General features: G+C 37.2%; 1 protein-coding gene across 9 annotated transcripts in view; it reads right to left on the bottom strand.

Annotated features, from left to right (window-relative positions):
• The window catches only part of MAP2K5 (mitogen-activated protein kinase kinase 5), a 256,636-nt gene that overhangs the window by 168,238 nt on the left and 62,183 nt on the right, over positions 1-26,215 (bottom strand). For all 9 annotated transcript variants that reach the window (XM_038580797.1, XM_038580795.1, XM_038580798.1 and 6 more), the window contains one exon: positions 1,996-2,035. In XM_038580797.1, coding sequence (XP_038436725.1) covers positions 1,996-2,035 — 40 coding nt within the window. The remainder of the gene's footprint in view (positions 1-1,995; positions 2,036-26,215) is intronic.

Genomic DNA, 26,215 nt, shown 5'->3' with positions numbered 1-26,215 from the left:
ATCATAGCTTAAGAAAGGTCATTTTGTAATGAAACAATAAAGGTGCCAATTCATCAAGAAGACATAACAATCCTAAATACATCTAATAGATCTTCAAAAAAGATAATGTAAAAAAAATGATAGGATTGCAAGGAAAAAAACAGACAAATCCACAACTATTGCTGGAGATTTCAACACTCATCTTTCTTTCAATAGTTGACAGAATAAGCAGATTAAAAACAGTAACTATACAGAAATTTTGAATACTGGCAGCCAACTTGATCTAACTGACATTTATACAACACCCTATACAACAGACTATCCATTTTTTCCCTGTACATAGGAAACACCAAGGTAATTCATGTTCTGGGCCATAAAATAAATCTCAATACATTTAAAATAATTCCAATTATACAAAGTATGTTCTCTACCCACAACAGACTTAAAATTAGAAATCAATAATGGAAAGATTGGGAAAATCTCCAAATATATGGAAACTAACACATTGCTCAGATTTAATTAAAAAAACAAAACAAAAACAAAACCTGGGACACCTGAGTGGCTCAGCAGTTAAGCGTCTGCCTTCTGCTCAGGGTGTGATCCCAGAGTCCCGGGATCGAGTCCCATATCGGGCTCCCTGCATGGAGCCTGCTTCTTCCTCTGCCTGTGTCTCTCTGCCTCTCTCTCTCTCTGTCTTTCATGAATAAATAAATTAAATATTTTTAAATAAATAAATAAATTTAAAAACCTGCCTGTTTTGAAGAAATGACACATTTCTTTCTCTCAGAGTATGACTATTAAATAAGTTACATGGTTTTTGCCTTGGCTGCCAAGAAGCTCAGAGCTAAATAAGAGGTTTATTTTTATTTTTTTAAGATTTATTAATTCATTTTAGAGAAAGAAAGAGAAAGCATGAGTAGGAAGGGCAAGGGGAGAGGGAGAAAGAATCTCAAGCAGACTCTGGGCAGAGCTCAGGGCCTGACATGGGGTTGGATCTCAAGACTTTGAGATCGCAACCTGAGCTAAAACCAAGAGTTAGGTGCTTAACCAACTGAGTCACCAAGGCGCCCCTAAATATATCTACTCTGAAATTACTCATTCATTCAACTCAGATGAAGTTTAAACACAACAATCTTACCTCTACTCTTAAGTCATTTGTTCAACTTACTTTAAGCATCTAGTTTGTTTCATAAATTTTATAGAATCTAGGGATATAAAGTGACAGCAATATAGTCCTCACTCTGAAGCTCAGTTTTATGGTCAGGTCTAGTAGAAAATATATTTGCAAACACCTGTTTTCATTTATTCAAAAATCTCAACTTTAACAGTTCTTTCTAAAATGTGTCCTTTCTGGGAACACCTGAGTGGCTCAGCAGTTGAGTGTCTGCCTTCAGCTCATGGCGTGATCCTGGAGTACCAAGATCAAATTCCACATCAGGTTCCCTGCATGGAGCCTGCTTCTCTCTCTGCCTGTGTCTCTGCCTCTCTCATGAATAAATAAATAAAATATATTTTTAAAAATGTGTCCTTTCTTTAAAATTGCTTTTAATCCTTTCCATAAACAGCTATTAGCACCCTGCCATACCCAACTAAATAATCATGCACAATAATTTTAATAGTAGCCTAGGTTAAACATGATTCAAAGTGTATGAAATTATGAAAAATTATAATGCACTTGCAAGGCCAAATAGTTACTTTTTAGATGATTTATAGGAATGCTCCCTTCTCTTGGAGTGAACAACTTAAAGTTGACTGTCTTTAAATATATCATCAGCAATAATCTAAGAGTTATGATATCTAAAGGAACATATAATTCAATAGCAGTGTTTGAGTAGGTGAAAGTACCCTCTGGGAGAGGAGGGAGCTGAATATCACAATAGGACCATAGCTTTCATCACCTACCCTCCAAAACTTAAACCATTTCATCTCCTCTTTCATGATACCTGTGACTCAAGCTAACAGGGGAAGAGAAAGTAGTGAGCATCATGAATTTCATAAAATTTATCCAGCACTTACCTTTACAGCTAATATTTTCCCACTCGGGACATGATATGCTCTATGGGAAGAAAAAAAAAAAAAACAAAATCACTTGGGATACTAAACAACCTACAGAATGGTTAAGGACATAAATGTGAATCTGAACATATCTGCAGTAATGGGATATGTGATACTTTAAAAGAACACTAATAACATTAGTAGCTTATATTTTTATTGAGCTTAATGGTTTAGACAGTGATTCATTATACATTACCTTAAAATAACCCCCTGAGGTAATGCTGGTATTATTATCCTCCTTTTATAGACAGAGAGCTCTGAAGCACAGAGAAGCTAAGCAGTTTTCTCAATTGTACAAAGTCAGTAAGTGGCAGAACTAGACCTCAAACCCAGGTCTTCTGCCTCCAGACCTTCACAGTCTTCTGTAAGTCTTCTGCTAAGCATTGTAGAGTCATATGAAGTAGGAGGTTTTCCTTTTGTTTACTTCAATTATAGAAACAGATAAACTATATCCCTATGTTTCATCAAAATAATCTCAAAACATGAGGAATTAGCTATGGCTTAAGATACAAATTCATATAAGAAATCACAGACTTATCAGGCTCAAGTATGTGGTTCATCTTTTCCTAAAGCTGGCATCTCTCAATTTTAAAAAAGCTTTGGAAAAGAGGCAAGCTCAAATGATCAGATAGAGTGAAATAACTACAGTTTAAATCAAGGCATAGAAATGGATTCATTTATGAAAAAGAATAACAGAGTAGGTTTGCAGAAATAAGATATCATTACTTCTCATTAAGACCTTCGTGTTTAAAAGACATATGGCCTTGCACACATGTTCTGAAAGGACTGTACATTCTGACCATTATCCAGGGACAATCTGATATAAAAATGTCTAAACAAACCACACAATATAAACAAGCACTGTTATTGCAAGATATATTTACCAGGCTCCCAATAATGACTTGGCAATGATTTAGTAGTAAAAACTGCCATTTCTTAAAATAAAAACAATATATATTCTACTATTATCAAAATGAAAACATCAGTTTTTGCTGTATGGGTAGAAATATGTGGATGAGGGATCCCTGAGTGGTTCAGCGGGTTTAGCACCTGCCTTCGGCCCAGGGCATGATCCTGGAGACCGGGGATCGAGTCCCACATTGGGCTCCCTGCATGGAGCCTGCTTCTTCTTCTGCCTGTGTCTCTGCCTCTCTTGCTCTCTCTCTCTGTGTCTCTCGTGAATAAATAAATAAAATCTTTAAAAAAATGTATCTGGATGGTTGCTCTGACAAATTTTTTAGCAACTTTCTTTAGGTACAATTTTTTTTTTTTAAAGATTTAATGTATTCATTCATGAGAGACACACACACAGAGAGGCAGAGACACAGGCAGAGGGAGAAGCAGGCTCCATGAAGGAAGCCCAACATGTGACTTGATCCTGGGTCTCCAGGATCAGGCCCTAGGCTGAAGGCAGCGCTAAACCGCTGAGCCACCCGGGCTGCCCCAGGTGCAATTATATACGTAAAATTCACTCATTTTAAGTATGTATTTCAATGATTCTTTGGTAAATTTACAGAGTTTTTGCAATCACTGACAAGTGTTTTGTTGTTTTTTTTAAAGATTTTACTTATCTATTCATGAGAGACACACAGAGAGAGAGAGAAAGGCAGAGACACAGGCAGAGGGAGAAGCCGGCCCCATGCAAGGAGCCCTACGTGGGACTCCATCCTGGGTCTCCAGGACCAGGCCCTGGGCTGAAGGCAGCGCTAAAACGCTGAGCCACCTGGGCTGCCCTCACAAGTGTTTTTTAAGTGACTGACTTATAGAAATGGCTTAGTTACTAAGAATACGCAAGCATTTGTAGCTTTTCACATATAAAATGTTACAAATTCAGGTAAGATTAGAAAAAAAGTATATATGAATATAGGTATGTATATATCTATATATTAGTGTTACAAGAAATTTGTTCTGCTTTTCCTATTTGAGTGGACAAAGGTCAAGCCAACTATGGAAGGTAAAACTTAGCCTTTGACAATCAATTGTAAAGAAATTCAATTATATCACATTTAAGGAAAAGCAAGATTATAAAAATTAAGTGGTAATTGTTCACCCTACTGAAGAGTTTTTTTTTTAAAGATTTTATTTATTTATTTATTTATTTATTTATTTATTTATTTATTTATTTATTTATTTATCAGAAACACAGAGAGAGCCAGAGACATAGACAGAGGGAGAAGCAGGCTCCTCGCAGGAAGCGATCCTGGAACTGATGTGTGACTCGATCCTGGAACTCTGCGATCACTCTGAGCCGAAGGCAGCCGCTCAACTGCTGAGCCACCCTGGAGTCCCTGAAGAGTTTTTTTTAATCTATAAGGTGTCTAAAGACTTTCTCTAAATATCAACCTTCAAGTATATATAAATACTATTAATTACACTTATAAAACAAATTATTTAAAAATTTTTTTATGTTTTAGATAAAGTGGTATACATTTTATAAGTGGAACCCCTGTAGTATACAGGTTTTAGAACAAATTACCATTTAATTTACTATGTATGTTAATATCAAACTTTTACAATGTGAAACTACATTAAAGGTAATGATTCAATTTATTATATATCTGAACTCATATAATATACTGGTATATAAAGACTAACACTATTTTTCTCACTGTTTGACAGAGAAGTTGTTAGATTAAGCTAATTTGAAATGTGATTTGAAGGAAGTTAATAACCTTATTCTATGTAAATATAGGTAACATGTAAGATTTAATGACATATTATTTCCCCCCTTACCATAGTTCTTCCAATTTCAACTTTAAAAATGCTGTATATTAGAATTTCTAACCAAGGACTGAAATATGAAGATAAAACAGTTGAATGCTTACACAAGGCTTCAAAATTTGCAAAGAGAACAATGGTGTTACTTTGGACAACAAGCAATCCCTGGACGTTTGAGACCAACAGCAATGATAAGGAGATGACTAGAAGATAATCTAATGTGTATACCATACTGGATAGTTTGGCAACTTAATAAGCTTGTCAAGAAAGCTGATGTCTTTTCCAAAAGAAAGGTCTCCTATTTCCAAGTGAATTAAAAGGGCGAGGCTTGATGATTTAATTATGACGCACGTTAGTTCATCCGTGGAAGTTTGGGTTGGATTTCGAGCAAGAGAGATGTCGTGAGGTTTGGTTTACAGTGCAATGACAGTACCAGTTTAACATTTAATCACCAAGAGAAGTGAATGACAAAGGCAAGGCCAGGCAGGAGTCGAATGTGTCTCTTAACTTTGCAAATGGCATTCTACCCAGAGAAAAGGAATTTGTTTACTTTCAACAGATACTGCATCTCAATTGTCTTGACCTTCCCCAACACATTAACTATAAAGTGATTAATGAAGTTTGAATGGAGGCTCTGGTTACACCAAAAGACAACTATACACCTCTCCATTGTTTTAATTAACAGCTAACACTTCAAATTAGTTTACTGTTGCCACAGTAATTACCTGTTCATGAGTGCATGAGGGAAACATTTTTATGTGATATTTTTAGTGCTGAGTCCTTGAGTCCACTTTCTTCGTCACCAGCACACATCTTCTGGGAATGGTCCCAGCCCTTAAAGTTGAGCCCACAACATAAACACTTTAGGATGGCATGAACTAAGCAACCTGGCCTAAGGTATTTGACGTTTAAAATAGCAAGGAGAGGGCAGCCCAGGTGGCTCAGCGGTTTGGCGCTGCCTTCGCCCCAGGGTATGATCCTGGAGACTGGGGATCGAGTCCCACGTCAGGCTCCCTGCATGGAGCCTGCTTCTCCCTCTCTGCCTGTGTCTCTGCCTCTGTCTCTCATGAATAAATAAAATCTTTAAAAAGATAAAAATAAAAAATAAAATAGCAAGGAGAGGAGTAAAAAATGGGGAACACTTACTGTGCATATTTTCTTTGGTTTTTCATTTGGAATAGGTTTTAGATGACTGGAGAAAAAGTTGGTATCAACCTTCAATTTTCATACAGAATCAGGTAATTTATTGAGCTCATAGGTAATGCAGAGAATTGTCTAATCTAATCTTTTCTTTTTGGATTGGAAACACTCAAAAGCCATGTTTAAAAAACTTGTCCAGGGGCAGCCCCGGTGGCTCAGTGGTTTAGCGCCGCCTTCGGTCCAGGGCCTGATCCTGGAGACCTGGGATCGAGTCCCTCGTCAGGCTCCCTGCATGGAGCCTGCTTCTCCCTCTGCCTGTGTCTCTGTCTCTCTCTCTCTCTCTCTCTCTCTGTGTCTCACATGAATAGGCAAATAAAATCTTAAAAAAAAAAAGAGAGAATTTTTAAAAAATAAAAAAATAAAAAATAAAATGAAAAACTTGTCCAAACTTACAGTCAATGACAAGGCCAAGACTGGAACTGGGGCACAATATATATATTTTAGGACCTTAAAGAAATATATGGTGATGTTTAAGTTTTCTTAACTGCATTTCAGGACAGGGAAATTTGTAATTCAAAACTTACAAAGGTGCTACCTATTTCCATCAGTCTAAGGACCATCACATCTGAATCTTCCCAGGCAAAGAAGTATTCTGTGAGCACTACTCGTCTATCATGGGAGGCAGAGAGCAAAAGGTGTTTTAAGTTTTTATTTAAATTCCAGTTAGTTAACATATAATGTAATATTAGTTTCAAACGTACAATATAGTGATTCAACACTTCCAAACAATACCTGGTGCTCATCACAAGTGCATTCCTTAATCCCCATCACCTATTTCACCCATCCCCTTACCCACTTATCCTCTGATAACAATCAGTTTGTTCTTGAAAATTAAGTCTGTTTTTTGGTTTGCCTTTTTTTTCCCTCTCTTTGCTCATTTCTTTCATTTCTTAAATTACACATATGGGTGAAATAATAGGTTATTTGTCTTTCTCTAGTTGACTTATTTTCTTAGTATTGTACTCTCTAGTTCCATTCATGTTGTTGCAAATGGCAAGATTTCACTTTTCTTTATGGCTAAATAATATTCCATTATATATATTACTACATCTTCTTATGCATTCATCCATCGAAAAGACAGTTGAGCTGTTTCCATAACTGGCTATTGTAAATATTAATGCTGCTATAAACATCAGATGCATGTATTTGAATTTTTATTTTTGCATTCTTTGGGTAGGTATACCTAGTAGTGGTGATTGCTAGAACACAGGGAAGTGTGCTTCTCCCTTTGCCCCTCCCCCTGCTCAGGCTCACACTCTCTCTCAAATAAATAAATAAATAAAATCTTTTAAAAAAGTAAAACCTGTTAAAACTGAGTTATTTTTATGCTTTAAGAGTTAGGCTGTGTGCTCTATAAATGAAGGCTACTAAAGCTTTAATAATGAAGACTGGCAAAAGGCTGCACTGTATCATTTTCAGCGCATTAAGAAATGCAAGTTATATTGCATGTTGAACCAACTTGTTAAAGACAAAGAATTAGACATCTGAAATGCTATGGCTATACCAAGATTCAAGGTCGAGATTTCATGTTTAGCTCTTGCCCACTACCAAAACTTATTTATACATACAGACAGGTATGGTAAGTGCCACTTTTGGTGTTCATCTCAGCAGAAAAACCACATGACAATCACTGTTGCTAAATGAGAAGCCTAATTTTCATTCTCCTTGGGTTAATAGGAAAGCTATTACTAATTATTATTAATATAAGCTACCTTAAAAAATCTACATATTTTCTTTCAATATAAACCCTAGATTATAAAATAAAAATTTGAGGCCTCTCCAAGTCTTTGGACCTTAGTATCTCTGTTATCACACTTAGCGCACTGCAGAAAAATTGTTTGTTTATCTCTCATACTGAGCAGGAAACACTACCATGTCTTAATCATCTTTGTATTCTTTACACTTTATACAAGACCTAGCATGGTAGGTGCTCCGTTACTTAAAGAAATGTTCAGCAAATGAATAGAAAGAAAATCTATCACTTGGATAGAAGTTTACAAAGAAATTCTACATGCATTTAATTGATTCCATAATCTTATGAGCAGAAATTATTTTTTCCTTAGCTCTGAGATATCACTTAACATATAACACAAGTAGAAGTTATTATCATCCTCACTTTATGGGTAGGTTTCCAACTGCTGAATCAAGTCCTTATAAGGTTTCCATGAATCTGGTCCTTGATTACTCACTGATCTCTGCTTCTGCCAATTTCCCCTATCCACAGTACTCACTCTGTTCCTTTAAACATCCCTGCCTCAGACCCTTTGCATCTACTCCTCAGGCCTGGAACACTCTTCCTTCCAATATCCACTTGGTTTGTTCTATCACTTCCTTCAGGCCAAAGTTACTTCTTTGACTAAAACAGCTCATTTTCTCTTGCTTTATTCTTCACAGAATTTATCAGCACCTAACCCAATTAATTAATAATATTTTCTGTCTGCTATCACTTGAAAGCAAGTGCCATGAAAAAAAGCACTTTTATTTTGTTATTTACTACTATACTTCCAGTACCTAAAATGTGCTGGCACATTTTATAAATATTTGTTGAATGAATGGATATATTCCCTTAACTGGTATATTTTTGTTTTTTATTTTTCTTTAGGCAGTGTAAGGTTTTACCAGGAAACTGTCCATTTTCTGCTTTCAATTTTATCATAAAGTTATTCATTGTATCCTCTTATTTTAAAAATCTCTGCTCTGTCTAGAATTATGTCTTCTTTTTTTGCCTAGATTTTGTTATTTGTGTCTTCTTTCTGTTGTATTTGGTCATTTTTTCCAAGGAACCAGCTGTTGGTTTTCTTGAGTTGTTTCTTGAATTTTGATTTATTTTTTCTTTAATATTTTTTCCTTCCATTTTCTTTGGTTTTAACCCCTTCCGTCAAAAAAAAAATATATTTTCTTGAGTTAGATGTTAAGCCTATTATTATCCAGTTATTCTTCTCTAATGTTTACATTAAAAAACTATCCTTTAGGTTATGACTTTGTATCACATGAATACTCTAGGTTTTCTTCAGTTGTAAATGTTTTTATTCCATTATAATGTATTATACAACCCATAGGTTATTCAGACATGTGCATTTTAATTTCCAAATGTCTGAAGATTATTAATTTCCTTTTTCAACTTTTTTAAAAATTATTTTTCTTTTTTTTTTTAATTTTTATTTATTTATGATAGTCCCACAGAGAGAGAGAGGCAGAGACACAGGCAGAGGGAGAAGCAGGCCCCATGCACCAGGAGCCCGACGTGGGATTCGATCCCGGGTCTCTAGGATCGCGCCCTGGGCCAAAGGCAGGCGCTAAACTGCTGCACCACCCAGGGATCCCTAAAAATTATTTTTTCTTAAAGGAAAACTTTTTTTATATATATTTTATTTATTTATTCACGAGAAACACAGAGAGAGAGGCAGAGACACAGGCAGAGGGAGAAACAGGCTTCCTGCAGAGAGCCTGATGTGGGACTCAATCCCAGGACCCGGGGATCACGACCTGAGCCAAAGGCAGACTCTCAACCACTCACTGATCCACCTGGGTGTCCCTTAATTTGTTTTTTTAACCTACATGGGGTGTGAACTCACAACCCTGAAATTAAAAGTCACATGCTCAACTGACTGAGGCAGCCAGGTGCCCCTTATTAATGATTTTTAAACTACTGTAGTCAAGAAAGAGACCTGTACATTTCAAACGTTATTGAGACTTGTTTTGTGCCCTGGTATGGCTTTTAAAAATCAGGGTTTTTTTACCTGAAAATATCGTATGTTCTCATTTGATTAAGACTTCCATATATGACCATGTAACCAGCCTGTTAATTGTGGTGTTAAAATCTTCTATATGCTTATTAATTTTGGTCTGATTAATCTATTGATTACCAAGAGGTATTCTCCCATTATTACTGTGAATTTATCAAATTTTCCTTGTAATTCTGACAATTTTTCGCTTCTGTATCTTAAGGTTATGTTATTAGTTACATATAAGTTTAGGGCTGTTTCACAATCATGGTCTTTTTCTTCTATCATCATATAGTAGTCCTTTCCATCCCTAATAATACTTTTTATTTAGTAGGCTAGACACCCAGCATGGAGTCCAATGCAAAGTCCCAACTCACGACTCAGATCAATATCTGACTTGAGATCAAGAGTCAAATGCTTAACTGACTGAGTCACCCAGGTGCCCCCCAATAATACTTTTTGCCTTAAAATATTTTTTCTCTTATATTAATATAACTACAGCTTTCATTTTATAAGTTTTTACTGGTATCTTTTCCCCATCCTTTTCCTTTCAACCTTTCTCTGTCTTTATATTTTAGGAATGTATTCTAAAAGTCTAAAATAGCATATAACTTTATTTTTAAAAGTTCAATCTAAACAATCTATTGTCAACATATTTATTTTAATTACTGATGTTTATTGTCTGTTTATATTAACTGTAATTACTGATATATTTGCATCTATTCCTACCACTGATTCATCTACTTTACACCTCTCTCTTTACTATATCAGATTATTATCCTTTTATTCCTTCTATTTGTTTTGAAGTTATACATCCATTTTTGGCCTTTTAGTTGTTATCCATTCAACTTTTAATAATCATAATTGATTTAACAAAATACTAATTTAACATTAGTATTCTCTCAAACAATATAAAAATCTTAGAATGGGGTGCCTGGGTGGCTCAGTGGTTAAGTGTCTGCCTTTAGCTCAGGTCATGATCCTGGGGTCCTGGGACTGAGTCCTGTGTCAGGTTCCCTACTCAGTGGGGAGTCTGCTTCTCCCTCTCTCTCTGACCCTCCCCCTATACTGCTCATGCTCTTGCTTTCTCTCTCAAATATATAAATTTTAAAAATATTTTTTATAAAAGATATTTCTAAAAAAAAATCTTAGAATATTTTAATTCCAATCAGCCTTTCTCACCCTATTTTGTCTAGTCTTCAGTTTGACTCCATTTTGACATCCCTGAATTAATCATGACTATGGTTGTTTTATATAGTCAGGTTTATCTAAATAGTCACCGCTCCTTCCTTCATTTTTATTCCTTCCTGGATGCAGTTGGATTCAGTTTCTTTCTACCCAAAGTACTTCTCTCAGTAATAAACTAATCCTCTCTCCTCCCCTATTTATCTCTCTCTCTCTCTCTGCCAATACACACACACACACACACACACACACACACACATTTGCATTCATTTCTGAAGATGTATTTATTTTCCCTCACTCTTGATCGATAGTTTAACCAAGACAAATATTTTGTCTTAGTCTTTTAAAGATACTGTTTTGTTTTCTTTCAGCTTTTATTACTGTTATTGAAATTCTGCTGCACCCAATTTGCTGGCCAATACAAAGCCACTGAAGGCTTTTGGATAGAATAGTGATATGATTAGAACTTAATTTTAAAATCCTTACTCTGGGGATCCCTGGGTGGCGCAGCAGTTTGGCGCCTCCCTTTGGCCCAGGGAGTGATCCTGGAGACCCCGGATCGAATCCCACGTCGGGCTCCCGGTGCATAGAGCCTGCTTCTCCCTCTGCCTATGTCTCTGCCTCTCTCTCTCTCTCTGTGTGACTATCATAAATAAATAAAAATTAAAAAAAATAATAATAAAAATAAAATCCTTACTCTGGTTGCATATTACCACCAAAAAGGAAACCAGAGAAAGGAAGGAGCACTTAAAAAGCTGTTATAGTAATCTATGCAAGAAGTGGTAAAATGAACCCAGGCAGTAATTGTGAATATGGAGAGAGGGAAAAAGATACAAAAGCCTTTGGCCAGAGAGAATTTATAAAAAATGAGGATGAGCAAAATAAACCTAAATTTCAAGCTATTAGAATTATAGTATTTATTCACAGAAATAGAAGAACTTTACCTAGTTAACCTTACATTATGCAATCTGGTACTTTTTAGCTCCATGAAAGCCAACAGGACTTGGTAAATCTAGTGGATTGTCTGGGAGAAAAAGAAGAATCAAGAATGATTGCAAGTTTCTGTCATGAGCAACTTATAGAACAGTTTCCATTTACCAAGCAAGACTAGAAAAACTGTAGAGGGCGCAGCTTTCAGAGGAAATCAAGAATCCAATTTTAAGTAATTTTAAAGCTCTAAAAGACATCCAACTGATACCTAGATAGAAGCTTGGGACAGAGGAGTGGATAAGATAAGAGATACACTTTCGGGTTTTACCAACATATAGACAATATGTAAAGTCACGGAACTACAAAAACTCTTAGGAATTTAATTAATTAGGGATGAGGTCTGAGGACTGAATGTGAGGCACTCCAAATTCAGAAGTCAGAAAGGTGAGAAAAAAACAATTAAGGAGATGAAACAGTACAGACAGTAAGCCAGCAATAGCACCCAGAGAATGGTGTCCTAAAGGCCCTGAATGTTGGTGTTACCTCCCACACTGCCAAGTGCAGTTCCTTGCCAGAGTAGGTATTCAAAAAGCCACATGACTGATTTCAAAGCAATACTTGAGACAAATGAATTAATTCTATTATGTGCTCCTTGGAATTTTAAAGATGAGTCTAATACAATATATACAAGGCTAAAATGGTGGACTCAACTTCATCTAAATCCTAATGAGGATATGTTAAAAGATACATCAGTCCAGTGAATACACTGAATTTCTGTAAGAATCTTTAAAAGTGTGTAAAGAAAAATTTCAAAACAAAATGTTAAAAACCCCTATATTCACACAGCACATAAGGGAGAAACAACCTGTGTTCATATTCCAACATCTGGACTCTCACACAAATTTATGTCATGCATAAGATCAACCGCATCTGTATTTTACAATGTTTACTGAAATTATTTATGCTTAGAATTTCAAGTTCTAGGAGAACCAAAAAAATATAAATCGTCCCAGCTGACTCCTGTTCACAAAATAAATAACCTAGAGCTGATCATACATTTTCTGATAAAGCTTGTATAATCTCATACAATTAAAGCAGGCATCTAATTTCTATGGCACTATTCCGCAGATTAATTTCTATACATGCTCTAATCAAATTATCTTAAATTGTGAAGAGAAAAAAATTATAATAGGGAATATCTGTGCTTCTCTACCAATTGTGAGGTAGGATATAATTTAAGAATGGAGGGGCTGGGCAGCCCCACGGCTCAGCAGTTTAGCACCGCCTTTGGCCCAGGGCGTGATCCTGGAGACCTGGGATCAAGTCCCACATCAGGCTCCCTGCATGGAGCCTGCTTCTCCTTCTGCCTGTGTTTCTGCCTCTCTCTCTCTTCTCTGTGTTTTTCATGAATAAATAAAATCTTAAAAAAAAAAAATGGAGGGGCTGACCTAAGGTCTGATTGTAAATATTTCAAGGTTCAGTAAAACTGATAATATATGTAATAAATGACAATTTGTCAGCAAAATGGTCGTCAAAATGAGTAGGGAAACATCTTTCCTTTTTTTTTTTTGCCCCTTGGAACAAGGATCCCAAGAGTAACTGCATATATGGTAACTTTTTTTTTTTTTTTTTTTTTTTTTTTTATTTATGATAGTCACAGAGAGAGAGAGAGGCAGAGACACAGGCAGAGGGAGAAGCAGGCTCCATGCACCGGGAGCCCGACGTGGGATTCGATCCAGGGTCTCCAGGATCGCGCCCTGGGCCAAATGCAGGCGCCAAACCGCTGCGCCACGCAGGGATCCCTATATGGTAACTTTTAATCACAATGTCAAAACAAGAACTGTACCTCCACTGTCCTGTGAAGGAGAGAGGCACTCCTGTCATACACCATGTGGAATAAATGCCATTGTCTTCAATTCTACTTCTCACATAACATACTTTAGAGAAGGTTAGTGAAAAGAGGAACATGATTACTCTGAATTATTTATAGAGTGCTATCAATTGTTGGGAAATTCTCTAAATGGATGGGAAATCTAAGAAAACTAAAATGGTGAAACCAAAAGTTAAGATCTGGCTTAAGAAGTAATCAGTAATCAAAAAGGGATGGTCTTAGTTCAGGTAAGCAAGAAAGAACATGATGTTTATCTATGTTGTTCCCTGGATCTCCTAGAGGATAGGTAAAAGGCAAGAAAGTAAATAAAGGCCATTTTAAATAAAATAAAAGTTACAAATGCATTTGCTATTATTCACTTGCCTCAGATATAGTTAATGGCTTTTCTAAATGATAAAATCAGGCTCTTTTTCAGGTAAAGATTTCAGGTTGTGGGATATACTGGGTAGTCTGCTTCTCTGTTCTTTGAATGCCATAGAGATCCAGGACATCCATCAAAGACAGAGCAGAATAAAGGAGACAAGGTGAAAGAGAAACCTCTCTCTGATCTCAGTCATTACAACAAAAAGTATGATTGGGAGGAGACAAACCACTGTCTAAAATGAGATTTTTTTTTATTAGTTATCCATTTTAATTATCTATGCAACTCTTAATTCTCATTAGCATAGAAAGTTAGAGTTGGCCACATTCAGATTTAATTACTGAATCTATATCTTTATTTAAAAAATTGGTATCTGTTAAAGCTGATACCATACCTCTAATATCTTATCTGATGTGTGATTACCAGTTTCCATACTTAGAGATGCTGTTTCCTTGCTTGTCATGTCATATTTTATTTATTGATCAAAAAAAGGAACTCTGGGGATCCCTGGGTGGCGCAGCGGTTTAGTGCCTGCCTTTGGCCCAGGGCGTGATCCTGGAGACCCGGGATCGAGTCCCACGTTGGGCTCCCAGTGCATGGAGCCTGCTTCTCCCTCTGCCTATATCTCTGCCTCTCTCTCTCTCTCTCTCTGTGTGACTATCATAAATAAATTTAAAAAATTTAAAAAAAAAAGGAACTCTGACTTTATGTAAATTTAGAGTAACAAATGGAAGTCTTTTTCTAACTCAGAAGTTTTTCCATCTCAAACTCTTTATAGCCAGGGGCACCGGGGTGGCTTAGTTGGTTAAGTGTCTGACTTGATTTTTGGCTCAGATCATGATCTCAGTGTGGGGCTCTGTGCTGGGCATGGAGCCTGCTTAAGATTCTCTCTCTCTCCCTCACACTGTGCTCCTCCCCCGCTCATACTCACTCTCTTCCTCTCCCTCTAAAAAATTAAAAATAGGGTATCTGGGTAGCTCAGCAGTTGAGTGTCTGCCTTTGGCTCAGGTCGTGATCCCAGGTTCCTGGGATCAAGGCCCACATCAGGCTCCCCGGAGGGAGTCTGCTTCTCCCACTGCCTATGTCTCTGCCTCTGTGGGTCTCTCATGAATAAATAAATAAAATTAAAAAATCAAAAAATAAATTAAATAAATAAATAAAATAAGGAACCTGAGCATTGACTGTACTACATTATGCTAAAAGATGAGAAGGCTGAATGATTCTGCAGCCAATACCTAACACGTGAGACACATTTCTTTGCCTTCATAAAAGTTAAGTACATAAATGCATGTGAGTATGTACAGAAATCCAAAATTAAGAATTTTTTGTTACCTTGTGAGAGTAAGTTTTAATACCCTTGGATATCATCCTTTAATTCAGTGTCACATTTTCAGTAAACACATGTGAATTAGCTGTATTTCAGAGTTAATGAAAATTCTGTTTTATTGCTTGAGGTTTCAGAGATCTGTTCTTGTGCTAGACTTCTTTGGGGTGGATTTTACCAATATGTCACATACTAAAATAGCCATCCACGGGAAAAAAAAAAAATCAAACAGTTTCAGGGAAATCAACACTGACAGTTGTGCCTTCCATAATAGATAAACACATTAGCCAGGCTCTAGCTGTTAAAGTAGGAAATCCAAAGTAAACAGCAGTTGTAAAAAGAAGCTTTTATGTAAACTGTACTAGTTCAAATAGCAATCTATGCCAACCTTCCTTCTGCCTAAAAATCCATTATAAATGCCTGACTACCGATTTTAAAATAATCTGTGGTTAAGCAATAGAACCCCTCCCCCCCAGATTATTTAAGTATCAAATCAAACATGTCATTACATTATAGATGTTAACAACTCTCTCAAGATGCTGATTATCCATAGGGTGTACTGGTTGCTAACCCAGGATATGGGGAACTTGGCAGGGTTGGAAAGAATTCTAGTCAGAGAAAAGCTACTGGGACCCTACATCTGATCCTTTCTCATTCTTTCTAATTACTCTGGTTATATACCCTTTTCTGCTCCCCACATGCCTCAGTTAATGTTGTCACCACTGCCTTCATATTTCTTCTATAAGTTGATGCAGCCTGGTTCAAGCCTTTAACACTCCCCACATCAACTAGAGTAATGTCTTTTCATATATGTCCTAAATACCTTGGAGATCAAGGAAGCTACAGTCACAGTGATCTCTTGATCAAAGGTTTGGAAAGAATGGGATGGGCAAAACAGAGAGGCAAGAAATATAAAGCTGAATGATGGCAATGAAAGAAATACAGGACTGAGGCAAATACAGGACGTGGGGAAAAATAGGATCACCTCGAGGATTAAGGACCTGGGACACTTCTCCCCTGAAATGACTTAATTACAATATAGTATCTGCTCACAGTTTCTTAGTGAAGAGTTAACAATAAATCACTTTCTAAAATCAGAAACAAGAATGGCTATTTCAGAAAACCTCCATAAGCTAGTAATTAATATTCTATTGTGCTTCATAGTTTATCTTTTTTTATAGAGAGAAGCTATTTGATTTGCACAAAAATTTCTTGTTCTTATTATCCTTACTTTATAGATAAGGAAACCAAAGCTTGATGGGGTTAAGAACTGCTTCAAGATTCTGATAAGCATTAGAGGATTCAAGTCCTTGGAAGCCAAATCCAACGCCATGCCCCAATAAGCCTGAGCAAACACAAATGCATTGCTTCTAGATCCTCTAACTCAAGTTGTCTTCAAAGTTCTCTGGATATGGTCAGTGTTGATTTTTAAAAAGCAATAGGAAAAATCGATTGAATGACTCACTTTTCAGAGCTGCATTAACTTTTTCAGGCCACTGGGGTACTATTTACTAAATTACCTCTCCTAGAACACTAAATAGTACCCTAGTGGGTCAAAGAGTAAATGCACCTCTGAAAAGTGAGCCATTTATTCCCTTCTTCCCTGTAGTACAAGATGTAATATGTCCCCTATGACAGAAATATTAACCCATTTCCATTAAAAACTCAAGAAATTGTTCCAGACTAGAGAAAATGAGTATGAGGACTCTTCCCAAAGCAAAAATCTTTCTTCTATAACCCTGTCCACAATATTGTTGAAAAGTCAACATGTACTTATATAATACTTGTTTTTTATTCACTGGAGATTGATCAAGACCTCAAAACAAAATAAAATGATGGTTTTCAGCAGAGAGATGCATAGGATATCATGATGGCTAGTTTTATCCTGTACTACAGTATTTTTAAAAAATCATCTCAAGTGGTCATCTTATGAAATAAGATCTACATCACCAACAGCTGTTCTTTAACATATCTCATGACATTACAGGTTATCCCTTTGCCAGAAAAACAAAAAATTCCTTGGCTAACAAGTAAGTATATTATTACTTGTAATCTCTATAAAGGCCAAAGCCTCTGGATACATTTTTTAGTTGCCTTAGGAATAGCTATTGAGTGATTTCACACTTGTGAGATACCTCGACAAAGCAAGACTTTAGGTTTTCAGCACTGTTAGTCCCTTACTCTTCTGGAAGATGGCTATGCAATGAAAACAAGACAACTTTAATTTAAGAATCATCCAGCTTCTAATTAAACTGCCATAGGCAGCTGGTTGGATAAGTTTTAATCAGTTTCAATCACCTATTGATTGGTATACTGAAGCCTAAAAAATTAAAAGTAAAAGATGATTGGGGAATTGTCCCATCTCAGAACAACAGTAGAGGCCTCTGTAAATAACTCCTCTTTTAACCATCAGCTAAATGAACACTTCAATACTGCAGTACAAAGTCTTCTGCAAAATTACTTTAACTAACAAGCAGAAATTTATCAGCTTCAGCCAAAATCAATGCTGAAATCAATTTGAACACTGGTTGTGTCTAAAGGGGCTCATTGGCAATTTAGGGAAATTACACCATGTAAATGCCTGTGCTTTAATTGAACAGTTTCATCAACTAGGCTGTGATTGCTGTCCATTCATTTATTTACTTTCGCTGCAGCTACCATTCTGCAAAGGAATGGCTTTTGTCAGGCTGGAGAGAGGCACTTTATCTTCATTTTGTGCACTTTTGTGCATAACAGACTTCATGAAACAGGCATATCATGACTAGGGTCAAAACAAACCTGAAGGGACTTGTCCTTTCACATAAAAACTGAACACTCAAACTACCATCATACCTTCTACGATTTGGGGACTGTCATCTTTAAACCCAATAACACGAAGGAATTTGAGTGACTTCTCTGCACATGGCACTGTGCCTCTGTATTGAGGAGCTATGTTTTGGACAAAAGAAGGAAAAGCATTTGGATTCTAAATTCAGTTCGACCACATTCTTTCTGAAGAATCTTTAGTGACTTCCAAAATTATAAAAACTATATTGGATCAATCTCTTCATACATGAAGCAACATTGTGTTTTATAAAGTCCCTTGAGACTAGTCAAGAGATAGTCTCCTCAAATCCATTCAGGAGACTAAGGCTTAAATATGTCACATAGACTTTTAAAGATTAAGGAGGGGAGAAAGGGAGAGGAGTCTGTGTGGGAGGAGAAAAATGAACTTCCTTGTAAAAACCAGCAGCCAAAAACATGAAAGAGGTCCCCAAAATGACTTAAAGGCATACACAAATGCACTCATAAAATCATGGACAAGGAAAAAACCCAGATATAACTTCTGGAGAATCATATGCTGAAATGACTCGAGTTTAGAAAGCATTAATGTTTTTGACATTAGATTAATTAAGATTACAGGCTCTAGGGAAGGAAAGAAGATAGCTGTTCAGTCACATGGGTCATCTGTAAGGTACATGTGCCTGATGCAAAAGTAAAAAGTACAATTGTAATATATTTGCTAGAACACACCTGCAGAAATTCTTAGACTTGCACGTACTTAGTTCCTCATAGAACCAAGTGGAATTATTCACCAGGAAGGGCACCAGGAAGGGACTATTAACAATGAAGTATGAGTTTTGGTGGTGGTTCTATCCCTGTCTTGTTTTGAATACTCAGGGAAATCTATTAATTGTGGTGTTTCGGTCTTTTCACGGGGTCAAATGAGGACAGTGATACCTATTCTACTGAGCTATATCTCAGTGCTACTGGAGGCCAACCCTGGGTGTGTGATGGTGGCCCAGTTTGGAGGTCTGAGCACCTCCTGTGATTTGGATATAATGGAGGCCGGCAGGATCTTGAAACCTACTGGGGCTGCTAGGGATGCAGAGAAACTTCTCATTTGCCCTTTTAGTCAGCTACCCCAGCTGTTGTACTCTGCCAGAATCACTAGGAATTGCCTTCAAAAAAAGTTAAAAGGAAGAAGAAATAAATGGTGTGCAGAACCTTAACTTAGTACATGTGTTTGTGGTAAAAATGCATTCTGTAATTTAATCCCATGTATGCTTTTCCCTGCCACTCCAAAGTTTCACTGGCTATCCATCTTGTTGCTGAGACAATATAAAAATATATTTTATTCATAGTTTTTAGATAACGTTTCTGAAAATTTAATTACAGTTTAATTAGTTTTATGTTTATTGACTAAGTATATTGTTACATTTTGCTGCTATAGTTAGCAGTTGTAATAGAATCAGAATGTTTGAGAACCTTATACAATATGTATTTTCCAAATACACTAAGCTTGTTAAAATGGTATATTGATTGTGCCTTAAAGCAAGTTCTAATTTTGTCTTAACATTTTTCACTTCATTATTTGAATTCACCAAACAAAAACCATGAACTCTGCTTTTAGCAATAATACTGAACATTCTTTTTCTTTCTTTCACAAATATTGACATGGAAAAGTATAGAAGTTTTAGGGTTAAGAGGATAACATAATACAAAGTCACAACTAAAAAGCAAAGTAGTGTTTAAAGAAACTTTATGCTTAATTCCCACAACCTAAGTACCTATTGCTATTTCCCCTTTAATTTGGTCATCTGCTCCTCCAATTTAACATTAGTGCACAAATCAGAACCAAAACATATTTCACTCTGGTAAGGTGGCAATTTAACAGAAACACAGTCTCTTATATCTAAGTAACTAACAACAGAACAACAGAGAAAAAAAAAAAAAGAAAGTTATACACACTAAATGTCTTTTGGACTTTCCAGTGAATTATTTTCCCATAAAAGCAATTTAGGTAAATACCCTAGATGCTATGGTGTACAAATATTTGCTTGTGCTATATGCCAACCAAGACACTACGTTTTGCTAACACAGTGGATATTGTAAAATACCAAAAAAAAAAAAAATAATGTGTCTCATAAATCAAGAAATGCACCACCTCCACTAGCATAACCATACAGTTAATCTAGGGATTCAATTATTAAACTCTGAGTTTTTGATAAGGAAAGAGACCCAAAGGATAGAATAACAAGCTATGCTGCAATAGCTCCGTCAGCCAAGAAATGATCATTTTAACAGCTCCTAAAGAGCCTCTAAAATTAACTAGAGATGGTACAGCACTGACTTTCAGAATTATTTATATCTTATATCCAAAACTAATTTGAATTAAAAATTAGGAAAGTCAGAAAGTGAATGGCAAATAGAAAACTCCTGGCTTGGGGTGCCTCAGTGGCTCAGTTGGTTGAATGTCCAACTCTTAGTTTTGGCTCAGGTCATGATCTTGGGGTCATGAGCTCAAGAAGGAGCCAGGTCAGTGCAGAGTCTACTTGTTCCTCTCCCCTCTCCTCTGCCCCTCCCCTGCGATGTGCATGTGTGTGTGTGGGGGGAGAGTGTGTTTCTGAAAGCTAGTCTCTAATAAATAAACAAATAAATAAACAAACAAAGAAAATCAAAAAAAGAGAAAGAAAAAGAAAGAAAGAAAGAAAGAAAGAAAGAAAGAAAGAAAGAAAGAAAGAAAGAAAGAAAGAAAGAAAGAAAGAGAAAGAACGAACGAACCCTTGGTTTGACTTCTAGTCTTCTAAAAATTTTGTATTTGTAAGGTGCATGACTCGATGTTTTGATAACTCAATTTTAGTCTTGATTTGACCTTGTGCATGCCCCTTAAACCCTCCAAGCTTTATCTACCTCACTGGTAGAAAGGGGGTAACCTTCATAGGAAGGATTCAGCAAGGTCTGACAGATCTAGTGAGGTCAGGCCTCTGTCCCATAGCTCTGTTCTCCCCTGAGCTCATTCTACTACACCCACAGTGGCCTGGACACAACATGTTGGAGCCCACCTTTGGGCTTTTGCCAGAGTGCTTCCTTCTGCCTGGGAGGTCCTTCTCCCAGATTTTCCTACAACTGGCTCCTTGTTGTCCTTTAGGTCTGAGCTTAAATATCGGCTCTTCAGAGAAGCCCTGCTGAGCAATGATTTTACATTCTTTACAGCATGTGCAAGGTCTGACACCATCTTACTTTAGTATTCCTTGATTACAGTCTGTGTGCTCCACAAATGTGAGGTCCAGGAGCACAGTGGATTTGTCTCTCTTATTCACTGCTAGACTGTAAGTGCTTAGAGCAGTCCTTGGCAAAGAGTGGACAGTAAGTACAGTTTCCCCTAAAACACCATGGGGGTTAGGGCTTCTGACCACTGGGTAGTCAAAAATCCACATATAATTTTTGACTTTCTGAAAACTTAACTACTAATAGCCCACCATTGACCAGAAGCCTCACTGATAACATGAAGTCAATTAACACATATTCTGTATGTCACATGTATTTATAGTATATTCTTAAAATACATGAAGCTAGAGAAAAAAAAATGTTATTAAGAAAATCATAAAAGGGGGCAGCCCGGATGGCTCAGCAGTTTAGTGCCGCCTTCAGCCCAGGGCCTGATCCTGGAGACCCGGGATTGAGTCCCACATCAGGCTCCCCGTATGGAGCCTGCTTCTCTCTCTTCCTGTGTCTCTGCCTCTCTGTCTCTCTGTCTCTCATGAATAAATAAATAAAATCTTTTAAAAAAAAAAGAAAGAAAGAAAATCATAAGGAAAATACATTTACAGTGCTGTACTATATTTACTGAAAAAAAATCCACATGTAGGTGGATCCATGCAATTCAAACCTGTGTTGTTCAAGTGTCAACTGTATTTGTTTAATGAATAAATGAACAGATAATAAAACCAACTTTTAAAGAATAAAACCAAGTACCACGTGATATAATACTTTTACAGCAGGTGAATGTTGAATTAATTCTGGCCTTAGGAGTGACCTCTGTAATCACGTCATGTCCAGGTCTAAGTGGGAATTCTTTTCTCAGTGGTTCTTTTTTTTTTTAAATAATTTTTAAATTTTTATTTATTTATGATAGTCACACAGAGAGAGAGAGAGAGGCAGAGGGAGAAGCAGGCTCCATCCACCGGGAGCCCGACGTGGGACTCAATTCCGGGTCTCCAGGATCGCGCCCTGGGCCAAAGGCAGGCGCCAAACCGCTGCGCCACCCAGGGTTTCCATCTCAGTGGTTCTGAACACCAGTCATGTTGTTCTGCTTAAGGGAAGTGGGTTCGCACCTCCAGAGCTACCCAGCAACAGACAGTACTCTGCATCCATCCTTGGATTGTGAAGAATCTGCCCCTGCAGGTTAATTCTTGAATCGGTGCCCAAGTTCCTACAGTAGGTGGGATGCAGTGCTCAGCCATGTTAGGGTGCCTGCCCAGACTCATGGGACACAGCTCTCCTCTAGGAGAGACAGTCCAGTGGGAAGAACAAGAGGAGGAGTACACCACTCACTCTAACCCAAGGTAGGCTGGCAGAGACAGTGCAGAAGAACAATTTGAGGCTAGCCTTCAGAAACACACAAAGCAAACCTGTTCCTTGGTCGACAGGAATGCTTTTTTGACTTGTTAAAGTCAGCTGTCATGGAAGCCCTAATTTTCTCTTCTTCAGATAAAAGCTGGCCAATTCCTTCACCTCACCTCCATGAGGCCTTTACTGATTCCTTCTGAGGAAAGAGTAAAAAGCTCATCACCCTGCCTCAGCACCCCACTCAGGGCCTGTGTACAGGCCACACATACAGACAGGTGCCCTAGACTGTGAAGTCCCATACTTACTTTTTCATCTGCCTGGACATGGTCCAAAGAGAGTCAGGCTGCCTTCCTCCCCCACCAGCAAGGTGCCATCCACACAACATGCACTCAGAATGAGGCTGTTCAAGGAATGTACAAAGGAGGGTTTAGGGGGCACAATTCCCAAGCTCCCTATAACTCTCCCCGTGCTTCTCTGGCTGGTCTCTGAACTGTCCACATCTCTCTGTAGAAGAAACTCAGTACCCAGAACGAGACACATGAATCCTAAAGTGGCAATGCTATACGATGAAGTCAAACCCGGATGATGTACCCACTTAATGCAGCCAGAGAAAGGAAAACTAGATCTCCTCCACCCTATAGGAACACAAGTGTGCTAATGGTTATCTGTTCACAATCACTGCTGCTTGGGGACTTCCAACTTCTTTATATATATTTTTCTTTATATTTCTTTATTTATTTTTAAGATTTTATTATTTATTTATTCATGAGAGACACAGAGAGAGAGAGAGACAGAGACACAGGCAGAGGGAGAAGCAGGCTCCCTGCAAGGAGCCCGATGTGGGACTCCATCCTGGATCCCGGGATCAAGCCCTGAGCCGAAGGCAGACACTCAACCGCTGAGCCACCCAGGCATCCCTCAATTTCTTTATAAAGCATTTTTACTAAAATAAAATATTAGAAGAAAGTCTTGCCACTTTAAAACTATTTTTCCCTGAAAGGAGATGGTGTTGAAATACTTCGATTCAGCAAATTCTTACTTGAAATATAACCATAATGTATTGATTTTTACCAGACTCAATTGACTGAAAAGTTGTTTGTATAGCAATATTGGCCAAACCAATATACTAGAACAATTTTGTTACCCATAGTAATCAAGTGCATTTCTGAAGTATAATTATACTGTCATAAAAATAAAGCCAAGATACCCTTTTCCAAGCAATAAAACAATAGAGGCTATAAAATAGGAAGAAGAAAAGGCTAAATAAATGAGATTTTTTAAAATTAAATTTAGTGTCTTTTAAGAACACCTCCACCTCCTCTTCCTTCCCTTAAGCCAAGGTTAGCAGAAAATGATCAATACTTCAATCTCAATAAACTATTTCAATAATAGTTAATTTGGGTGGAAACAGAGTCTGAAAATCTCTGCTCAGTGACCTGTAACATCCTGTCATGTTGGTTGGACGCCAATAATCCATCATTGCCATAATGCATATGAGCACGTGTGAAGTTACAGGAACACGGAATGGGGGAAGCAAAGGTGGGAAAGGTGTAGAGAATCACAAGCTCAGGTCCATTCTTTAGATTCTAATCAATACAATATACATTACCATATGAAACAAACCTGTATCGGTGAATGCCCAGAGAACGAGAGAGGGAAACGTTCATAATTAATTTTATTTGACAAATACTCATTGATTTTCTGGAAATATTAATATCCTTGCTTGTCACATGATACCTTAACACAATCCAGCCATATGCAAGTATTTAATTTTGCATTAAGATGATATCTTGTTTGCTTGTTTAAAATACGATCTTGGCGGCAAGGAAAAGGCTCTTCGTTTGATTGGAAATTTAAAGTTAAAATAAATCAAACACTCACCCTAGCTCTTGGGTCAATATCAAAACCACTTAAAAACTACTCTTAATTTACAAGATGTACCCCAGGGAAAAAATATAAAGGAATGGGGTCACCGACACAGTGGGCAGAGAAGCAGGGGTCAGGCCTACTGCTGATTTGGTTTGGCACCTTTAGGTTGGCCAGTAAAAGAGAAGTGAAAGCTTTCTGGGTACTATGTGGTTCCCAGTATTTTCATTAAGGACACTTTTTCTATTATGCTTTCCCCTCAGGAATCTCATGTTTTGACATATTTTGTTTACTAAACAGCATTTAATTAGACAGCAATTCATGTGTTTTCTCATTTTACATAACTGACCACCAGAGCTTCTGGTTTTCATTAAATACATCATGTTACTGTAATGAGTTGATAAAATTCCAGCTCCAAAACCACAAATATAATGTTTTCCTTGGACTCTACAGCCGTATTACAAGAGCAGAATACAACTTAATAGTTCATGTGATCTCAATTACTATCTCCAAGGACCATCCTCACCTACTGCCCGGCAAATATCTCATAAAATGGATAAGACAAAAGAGAGAAGGAGAGACCAACCCTTTGAGAATTATTATCCTGTCCCTCTTCTTGTTGTCTCTAGATATGGTCAAACTAATTCTTAAATAATGGTTTATATCCAATCTTCAAAACACCATGTTTCCTCATCACTGAGAAAATCCGACCCCAAATCCAGGTTAGACCATTAATGTACTAGAAAGGGACCGGAGGCAGAAAATTCATTACTGTTTCCAAACACCTACACACTAGAATACAGGACCAAAAATCTGAGTCTAGTCTTAGGCTGACTGATTTACATTAAGGAAAAAAATAAAGGATGATCCCTAAGTGCTTGCTGGCTAACTGACTTATTAGCATGATTTAAATCCTAAGAGTTAAATATTACTTTATTTCTGGACCTAGAGCTTAAGTGACTCCATCAAACAATGCCCCGAGGGAGCAAAGAATCTGAGTGCCTGGCCTTCATTATCATAGGATGTTTCCAAAGTAAGTGGGCCTGTTAATTACTTTCATTTCAATGTGACATACTCTCCAAAAAAAAGAGGACAGTAACTCTGATGTTGAGTTAATGGATGCCAAGTACTCGGTTTTAACACCTAAAAGAAAATTCATCACTCAAATATATGCCCTTAGTTTAGAATTCCTATTCTTCCAGGTGAATGTGCTAAAACAATTATGCAAGCTCTAAAACTAGCTAGATATGAGAGAAATGGGAGAATCCAACTAAAAAGGCCTACTAAAACTTGCTTTGGAAAAAAACCCCACTTGCCTCATTCTCATTTCAGTCAACATGTATAAAGCATCTATTCCATCCTTGGGACTGTGCTGAGCACATTAGAAAATATAAGGAAACACAATGGATTCTGCTTGACCTTGAGAAACAACACGGCCTAGGGGAAAAACACAAAGTGAAGAGGAGAGCCACTAGAATTCTGGTTTTGCAGTTGAGTGGCCAAACGCTTATGAGTCCTAGCTTTTTCCAGTGGTAAAATGGGCTCAACATTTTGCCAGGTGTCCTAGAACTATCTGAAAATAAACTATGATAAAAGAGAAAATACTCTGGAACTTCTAAACAATCATTATATATAAGGTATAACAAACC

This window comes from Canis lupus, chromosome 30 (assembly GCF_011100685.1).
Source record: "Canis lupus familiaris isolate Mischka breed German Shepherd chromosome 30, alternate assembly UU_Cfam_GSD_1.0, whole genome shotgun sequence".
NCBI classification, from domain to species: Eukaryota; Metazoa; Chordata; class Mammalia; order Carnivora; family Canidae; genus Canis; species Canis lupus.
The sequence above is the reverse complement of the archived record's forward strand: the minus strand, read 5'-3'. Positions and strand labels throughout refer to the sequence as shown.